This window comes from Gavialis gangeticus, unplaced genomic scaffold (genome assembly GCF_001723915.1).
Source record: "Gavialis gangeticus isolate Ggan-Ray unplaced genomic scaffold, GavGan_comp1, whole genome shotgun sequence".
Lineage (NCBI taxonomy): Eukaryota > Metazoa > Chordata > Crocodylia > Gavialidae > Gavialis > Gavialis gangeticus.
Genome location: NW_017728963.1, coordinates 216,171 through 225,037, shown reverse-complemented (window position 1 = coordinate 225,037; position 8,867 = coordinate 216,171). Strand labels below are relative to the sequence as shown.

At 48.5% G+C, this 8,867-nt stretch overlaps 1 protein-coding gene across 1 annotated transcript in view; it reads left to right on the top strand.

Moving 5' to 3' along the window:
• TGOLN2 (trans-golgi network protein 2) overlaps window positions 1–6,964 on the top strand; it is a 17,534-nt gene extending 10,570 nt beyond the window's left edge. The window contains exons 2-4 of the mRNA XM_019501306.1: window positions 14–556; window positions 2,176–2,259; window positions 3,510–6,964. Of these exons, the coding sequence (XP_019356851.1) occupies window positions 14–556; window positions 2,176–2,259; window positions 3,510–3,515 (633 nt within the window). The 3' untranslated portion in view covers window positions 3,516–6,964. The remainder of the gene's footprint in view (window positions 1–13; window positions 557–2,175; window positions 2,260–3,509) is intronic.
• Window positions 6,965–8,867: the final 1,903 nt, after the last annotated feature.

Genomic DNA, 8,867 nt, shown 5'->3' with positions numbered 1-8,867 from the left:
GGCCCCCGCCAAGGGCGACACCAAGGAGGCCGGGGCCCCCGCCAAGGGCGACACCAAGGAGGCCGGGGCCCCCGCCAAGGGCGACACCAAGGAGGCCGGGGCCCCCGCCAAGGGCGACACCAAGGAGGCCGGGGCCCCCGCCAAGGGCGACACCAAGGAGGCCGGGGCCCCCGCCAAGGGCGACACCAAGGAGGCCGGGGCCCCCGCCAAGGGCGACACCAAGGAGGCCGGGGCCCCCGCCGAGCTCGGCCCCGAGGGCGACAAGGAGCCTGTGCCCCCCGCCGAGCTCGGCCCCGAGGGCGATGAGCAATCTTCAGACCCTGCTGAGTTCATCCCTAATCCACACCTGCCCAAGAAGCTATCCCCCACAGAGGAGCTGGAGGAACCAGAGGAGGATGGGAAGATAGACAAAATCGCTCCTCCCAGCGGGGAGAAGAAGGACAATGTCCCCATTGCCCCCAAAGACCCGTCTGAGAGCAGCCACTTCTTCGCTTACCTGGTGACCACCGCCATTATCGTCGCTGTCTTGTACATTGCCTATCACAACAAACGGAAGGTGAGATCTTTGGCCCACCAAAAATACAGGGCTGGCTTCATCTCTTCTCCACTGAGGCTTGTTCAGTGCAGGGATCTGGAGGGCCTGTGTCTTGATCTTTGGACCGGTGCAGCTCCTGGCTGGGACTAGTGTCACCGTACATTCTTATCTGACCCCAGTTATGTGTGTGTTTTGGATACACATGTGTTATGTATGGTAGCGTAAGAGTGATGTAGCCGTGATGGTCCAGGTATTAGGCAAGAGGCAGGGATTTCTTAGGGCACTGTCTTTTATCAGACCAGCTGTGTAGCTGGGGTAGCGTTAGACACGCTTTTGAATTCCAGACCTTCTTTTGTTCTGGTCAGACCTAATCTGCTAGTTCTTGATTGTGTGAGGTGAAGTCTAGAATATCTATCAAAAAGTTTCCAAAGTGTGTTACTGCTTTGGGACTGTCTGGTGAAGGGAAGGAACTCTTCAGTACACTCATCTGTCTTGATTTCTCTGCCTGGCTTTAGCTTCCTGATGTGCTTGGGAGGGTGAAAACCATTGACTTGTGGCTCTGACTAGCTCTGCAGTCCTTATCTGAGCTGCTGTGAGATGAGCAATGAGGAAGTTGTGCCTAGGGAAGTGTTTTAGACACCTGTGAAAATTGCATGGCTTCAGCTGGTAGGCTTGGTACTGGGGAGATGAGGAACAAGGTGAGGTAACTGCTAAGTTGTTTTATGTATTTACCTACTCCTTCATAGTAGGTGAAAGTTCCCCTTGAGTGCTGAGAATTTGCCAAGTGGTGACCTGCAATATGGTGCTTTCGGGTGCACAAGGCTAATGAAAGAGTTAGATGAGCCAAAGGTAATTGCTTGTTTGGTTGTTGTAAAGAGACCTTTACCCATGTTTACCTTTCAACTAGTAACTTGATCAGTGAAGAACAGGGCTGCCTGCCTCTTCCTGTGCTGTGCGCATTTGATCCTGAGACTTTAGTTCAAAGATAAAGACTCAAAGGGATATTATATAGTTGATAGGTTGTCCTGGGTTAGGTGTGGACTGTCCCTGTATATCCTTGGCAAAGTAAGAGAAACAAACTAACTCTAGATTTTTTTAATATGCTTGAGGTGCTTGCTGTTGCTGTTTGGATCTGTGATATTTGGTGCCTTACGGTGATAACAGCAGCATCTTCCTAGTCCTCTCCTATACTAGTGTACCATGCTATATGGGATTTGTTAGGAAATAATCATTTGGAAGGTATATGGGTGAAAGGAAGAAGCTGAATTTTTAACGATCCTTCCTACAGACTCGCATCTTTTCTTGAGGTAGCATCATTCTGGAGAAGCCACATGGTAATTTCTGCATGATGGCAAGACTTCACTGATAGTACCTTATGCTCTTAATTGTCTGTGAAGCTTACTTGGAGATTGCATTTCTTTGGGAGCTAGAAGGATACCCAAGAAGCTAGTCTTTGCCTCTGATAGAATGGTTTGCTGCCTCACCCATGGAAGTAGAAGTGTCTCTTCAAAGTGGAGAAAATAATTCCTTACACTGTGTTGTTATGGCCGTTTTTGTTGTTGTTAGTCCCCATCAGTTAACATCTGTTGCCCACTAATAGATTTATCTTTGTGAGTGTGTTTCTCTCCCTCTCTCTCAAGATCATTGCTTTTGCTCTGGAAGGAAAAAAATCCAAAGTAGCCCGACGCCCCAAATCCGGTGATTATCAGAGACTGGATCAAAAGGTAAGCTTCAGTTGGCCTCAACTTCTTAACACGGGGGTGAGCAAAATACGGCCCACAGGTCATACTCAGCCCACGAGGCCATTCTGTCCAGCCCACGGGGCCCCTAGAAAATTAATATTTATCTGCCCCTGGCTCCTGTCAAAGATGACAGGAACCAGGGGAAATAGGACCCAGGGGAAGGCATGGCAGGCTCCTGCAACAGCAGGACCCACTTGGCCCCACTCCCCAGGTGGAAGCCCCTGGCAACTGGGTAAGTTCAGGTAGGGAGTGGGGGTGGAGGGGGAGGACAGCAGGGATTGCCCCAGTCCTGCTGAGACCCATGGTCTGGCTGTGCAGCTGGGGGGTGGGGGGGTGGTTGTTTAGTATGAATTTGTTTTTTTCCCCTAAGATGGCAAACCCTCTTCCCCAAAGGAGTACTTCCAGGGGAAAGGGGTGGGACTTCTGGTAGCAAAGGTCAGAGGTCAGGGGCAGGACTTCTGGTCCCAAGGTGGCGACCAGTGTGTGGGGCATCTGTCAAGGAGCGGGGCTACCTATGTGGCCCTCAACAACTTGCCAAAGCTTGGTAAGCTGCAGAACAGCCCCATGCAGCTGAAATAATTGCCTGCCCCTGTGTTAACATCATTGCCAGTGGGCCTTCTTATGCCCAGCTGGGAAAATTAGGGGCAGTATGGCTCATGCAGCACCCACACAACACCTCCATCGGGGAAGCTGGCTGTGGCAACTTGGTGTTAGGTGTTAGGCCCTGCTCTGGGCCTGATGAATGAGGATTGTGACACTGAGCACCAGTATTGGGGTCAGAGCTTTAGCTTTTGAACATACTGTTCCTGCAGATGGAAGGCATCATGCTGCTAGTTAGCTTCTAACCAGTCCCATCAGAGCACACTGCTCTGTACGCCCTGGGTTAATGGAGCTGTGCATTTGGCACTGAGTGAAGATTCAGTGAAGAAAAGGACCTAGGCTCTGTGTTGCAGTCTCCTCCTGCCCTGCCACATCCTATTCTTAAATTTTTTTGTTAGATGCTTTTGTAAGAAAAATAAAACTTATCTTACATTAAAAGTGTCTTTATATATGTTAAAGCTCAAAGATATCGTGGAACAGGGATTATAGCTTCTAATTATACTCTGATACATATATTCATGCAACCTTTGGGGAGGAGGGGCTCGCATGTAGTGCCATGTTCTTTACAGTGTGAGAGGCTGTTCTATACACACAAGCAACTGATTGACATTCTCTTCCCTTTCTGTTTGCAGATATAAATCTGTTCCCTTGGAAATTCTGCATGTTGCGGGGCTGAGCAAGGATGCCAGAACACAGTGGTCAAGGAAGTGCTGCAACTCCCAGCAGCAAGGCTCCAGCCCTCGCAGCCACACTGCCATGTCTTGATCTCAGAGGGGGGTGGGGGGAGCAGGGAAAGTGCTTTTAGTTTTTTGCACCTGCACTTTGGTCATGTGAATGCTTCACTCTAAGTCTTTTTGGATTCCCCCTCCATGTCGTCCGTCCGTCCCCCCCCCCTCCCCCAGCTGCCTGAAACTGAGCTAGTTTTCCAGCTCTGGTTTCTTGCTTCCATTCTGTGACAAAGGAAAGACAGAATTTCTTTTGCACCTACACAATGTGGAACTGACTTCCTACTGTATGGACACAAAGGTCTCTGGCAGAGGCCTGCCTACTGAATGAGCCATCTCAGTCTCTCTCTTCTTGGTCCATGGCACTGTCTTTTGTACTGGCATGGCTGGTCTTGACAAATGAACGTTATCCCCTTCCATCCAGTGTGGGTGGATGCTAAAATTCCTAGCCTAATTGCACTAGTTCCAAAAATGTTTGCCAAGGACTCTGGTCTCTTGATTCTCCGTGAGGACGACAAGGGTGGGGATAACATGATTGTCTTCGTGCCCATGTTTGAGGTGATGGTGGAGTCAGCACCTCATGCCTCTTCTGACCCCTTTTGGGGTTTTTTCCTGTCTTCAGCTTTCCTGATGGTATTTCTCCTCCTGGGCTCCCCAAAGCTCAGGAGACTGCACTGAAGATAAAGCATTGAGGTGGGATGTGGTTAGGGAATGCCACGGATGCATGCATAGCTTGGTGCCAAATCTCCTTAGCAAGGTTTTACTCGGCTTTGTCTCTGCATGTCAATGCCTGCCTCTGAAATGTCACTTGAATGTAAGGGTTAGGTGGACTCAAGTAGCTTCAGTGCTGGCAAGTAGCTGATATGCCTTTCCTGAAAGAGTGGAGTCCGAGCCCTGAATTTCCAGCCTAGTTTGTTTTAGTTGGCACTGGGTGGACTCCTATTGATCAAAGCTCAGCCTAGTGAGATTGGTGTGATTGAATGTCTGCGTGCAGAGTCTAGCTTTCAGTGTTTCTCCATTCAAGCACAGAACAGAAGTTGGGAGGATGGGGGTGGTGGATGGCTGCTGACCATGGGTGCATTGCACATGCATTTTATGTATGCAAGTAGTATACTTGCGTACACAAGTGACTGAACCGTTGGTTGCTGCAGTATGTCATATGATGCAGCCAGAGGTGCCCTACCCTGCCTGCTCTGCCATAGACTTGGCAAATTTGGTGTCACTCATTGCACAGCTGATTTATTCAGAATAAATGGGAGGGCATCCTGGCTAGTGCAGAAGGATTTCCTTCCAAGTGGGTGGGCAATAGAGGAAAAAGGGATTAGCTGATAGGATCACTTCCAGCCATCAGGTTGACAGAAGGTCTCCCCTTCCCCTTGCTTTTGCTCCAGCCTCTCTTCACTTTGTTTTTAGCTGAATGTGTCTTAAAACAGTCTGGTCCATGCAGAGCTGATTTCCTTGACACTGTGGACCACGTAGACTTATTGCTTGTGGAAACCCAGGGCTGGTACAAGCTGGCATCACTGATATACTATTGTGAAGTATGGGGACGGGTTATTATCTTCCAAAGGACATAGTGTGTTTGGAAAGCCTGTATGGGAGCAGGATAGCTGGCTAGTGAGGTTGGGTGGCACACCTTGCTTTGCTCACATGCAGAAACCATTACAGTAGCTTGTACAGGAGAAGTCTGAGTAAACAGCCACTCCTAGAATAGATGCCAACTGCATCCTCACTCCATACACTCTTCAACTAATGGAAGCACAGGAAGAATCTCATCCCGCTTATGTTATTTTCACTTGACTTGAGCCAAAGGCAGCTTGTGAAGCCACTTTCTGTGTTGTCAGCTCTTCCCTCCTGCAGATCTAGGTCAGTAGATGTAGGAGTACTTGGTGATCTCCTTGTGCAGATGAGGTTTCAACCCACAAAAAAGGGAAATGCCAGACTTCAGTTTATATCTCTTTACAAGCTACTTTCTGTTGCTGAAAACACCTTCACACAATAGGGGGTGAGAATCCCTCTTGTTTTAAAATGCATGTGAAAGGTGCCCCAGTGAAGGTTGCTTTCGGTTTCTGAGTTCTGAGATGAGAAGACGTCACTGGGGCAGGGCAGGAAAGCCAGGTCCTAGAATGGAACTTCAGAAGGAAGCATGGCATCTCCACGGAGGAGAGCTTGCGTGCATACAACACTCCTGGTAGCTATTGCAAAGGTAGTGCATGGCACATCTGAGGCAGATGGCTGGAAGCTGTGCCCACCACCCACTTCGGTCAATGAGGCAGAGTTAGGGGCAATGCTTGAATTTCTATTTATACTCAAGAACTCTTGGAGGATGTGATAAATTTCACAGTTTGGATCCCATTTCCCAGCTTTCTTGGGAATCCTGGGGGGTGGGGAGGTGGCTTTGGATTTTCCTCCCCTTCTTGTTTCTGTTGCAGTTTTCAATTGGGAAATGTTTTAGAAGGACTTGAACCAAACCAGTTTGTTGGGGAAATCTGAGGCCTCCTCAACCTCTGTCTCTTCACTGACTTGAATTAAAAAGAAACTTCCTAGTTTGCTTGGGGAAGCTCAATACCACAGAACCTGGCTACTCAGGAGTCCCCAGGGAGACAAGCTCAGTCTCTCACTTCTGCTTGGGCACTGCCTGTGATATAATCTGGTAGGTGCAAAGATTTAAATTCTTTAAAGAATTAAAATACAGGGATATTTTTCCTTTTTCCTTCTCCTGTTGGTCTGATTTTAATACATGGGGCTGTCTCAAAGAGTAGCTTGCCATGTGATGAGCACAAAGTCCAATGAACAGAAATGCACACGGTACAATGAATGCAAACTTCACAGGGTGGTAAGGGCATCACCTGGCTTATTCACGACCCCTTGAAATATGGATCTCTGGCCTCACTACTTCACGCCTGTGAAAGCAACTGTTCAACTGCAGTGCTGTCGTGTAACATGTAAATGGAAAGAACCGCTGGTGAGGCTGAATTGTAATGCTCCTATCTAAAGTCTGAAGTGTGCAAGACTTTCAGTGGCTGTCACTATAATTGGGATCTTGGAATGATTTCCATGTTGTGTTGATCTTTATGTTAATGCTGTCCTATGTAAGATGAGATGGTCCACAAATATCAAAGAGGTATATTGGATATTCCTATGATGCAGCTTTGTAACAGTGTCTGCTGGAGATAAGTGTTTGGCAAGAAAGGTACCACAATGTTAGGCCAGTGACCTTCCTGGGTTGAACCAATGACTTGTTTGGTTTCTGCTGCAAAGTCAGTTTTGCTTTGAAAAATCAGAATTTTATATTCCTTTGTAACCCCCCTGCCCCATGTGGTGAAATCAATGAATGGATCCAATAAAGAAATGTGATTTGACCTTGTGGTTTGCTGCCTGCCTCTCTTTTAAAATAGTATAGCAATAAGCTTGGCTGGGTTTGTGTGTTTGAGTGCTTGGCTAGAGGTTGCTGACAAGGTATTTCCTACCTATCTTTAACACCAAGTGATTGTGAATTTCTTGTGCAGTGGTTTTGAAGCCTTTTATTATGCAAAACCTGTATCTTCTGCTGAGTTCCCAGTAATGTGAAGGGCTTGTTAGGTGCAGCCTCCATTTTAAAAGTCTATGGTTTGATACGAAGTCGAGCAGAGCTGGTTCTCATCCTCTGAACCCACATCTCTTTTCTTATAAGGCTCTGCCCTGAGAACCCCCTGAACCAAGTCACGCACTTGCTTCGTTTTTACCACAGCTCCACCCTAAATGCTTGTGCCACTCTGTGCACATCTGACCTCTTAAAACCAATTGCTTTAAAATGGAAATGCCGTTGCAGTCTTAGTTGTAGTGCACTTGTACACTGCTGCATGCTGTAGGTCAGGGGTGGCCAATCAACAGCATGTGCTACAAGTGATGCCAGAAGCTTGTGTGGCAGGCAGCAGATGAGGAAGGGGACAGGCAGGGAGCAGAAACTAGAGCAGTATGTGCTGGGAATGGGGACTAGAGTGGCACTTCAGAGTACAGAGCATGCCTGTCAAAAGGCATCACCTGCTGTTCTAGTTGGTGATTTCTTAAATAAAATTTGAATGCCAGAGCTCAACCTCTTGCACACACCTATTTACTTAGTGTAATCCATTAGAGCTGCGTGGAAACACTGGGGCTAAATAGATTTGTCTGGTACCATGTCACCTTGGTCTTTTACTTGCAAGAGTGCCTAAGGAAGGAATGGGCCTTAGCTTTGTTTTTTTTTGTGGAAACAGCTTTGCTGCATCAACACATTGGGCTGACAAGTAAACGCTTGTAGTGCTGCCTTGGCTGTTACGATGGGGAGTAAGCATATGCTCACCGAGGTTTTGCGCTTTGTCCCATAGCTCAGCTACACAGTTCTTCTCACAGCCTTGGTCTGAGCTGTAGATAAGAGGTAAGCCAGCGGTTCTCAGCCTTGCTGGATTACAGCGCACCCCTTGGAAAGTGCCAGCTCTGCTTTTACTGTTTCTGACTACAGAGAAACAGCAGAGCAATTCTTCTGTTGCAGAGAACTTGGCCCACAATGTGACAGAATGGCTTTAACACAGTGGGTTCCCATTTGAAATCTCAGCATTTATCATGTGAATCATGTTTGCACATCTAACAGTGTTAACCCTGCATAGCAGGCTCCAGCACCCCTGAAAGACTCTCAAGAACCCTGGTTGAGAACCACTGAGCTAAGCAAACCGGTCCCCGTGGGTGGACTAGTTGAGGTTTTGCAAACTCAGATGAAAAGCTTGTGCTCAGGTTTAGTGCACCCTTGCTGGGATCTGCTTGTGTCTGCTGCCTGCCTGCACCCGCAGAAGCCTGACCTCTCTCGGGCTGGAGCAGGGGTTTGCAATCATTGCAGACTCTCAGCATCCAGCTCCACTCTATTCAAAGGCGGTGGCATTCCTGGATGAGAACCGCCACTGGTGCTGCCTTAACTTACCTTGCTGCTTTCCAGCTGGGTTATGCTGCTTCCAGGTGCACTGCTCCCCTGCAGTTGTCTGTGCTCTGCTGCTTGGTCTGACACCACCTATGCTTCTGGAAACACAAGCTGATGGGACCGTTTCCCCTCCCCCAGCAGCTGTTCTCAGGAGGGACAGGACTGGAAGGCAATGCATGGCACCAGGTAGCTTTGTTGCTGATGAGAGTCCTAATGCAGGGGGAGCATATGGGGCAGTTTTACCTGGTGGCTGCTGTGGCACCCCTGGGAGGGCCTCTGGGCACCCCACAGTGCTGCAACACCTCAGTTGAGATCCATTGGTTTAGAGCCTCAGG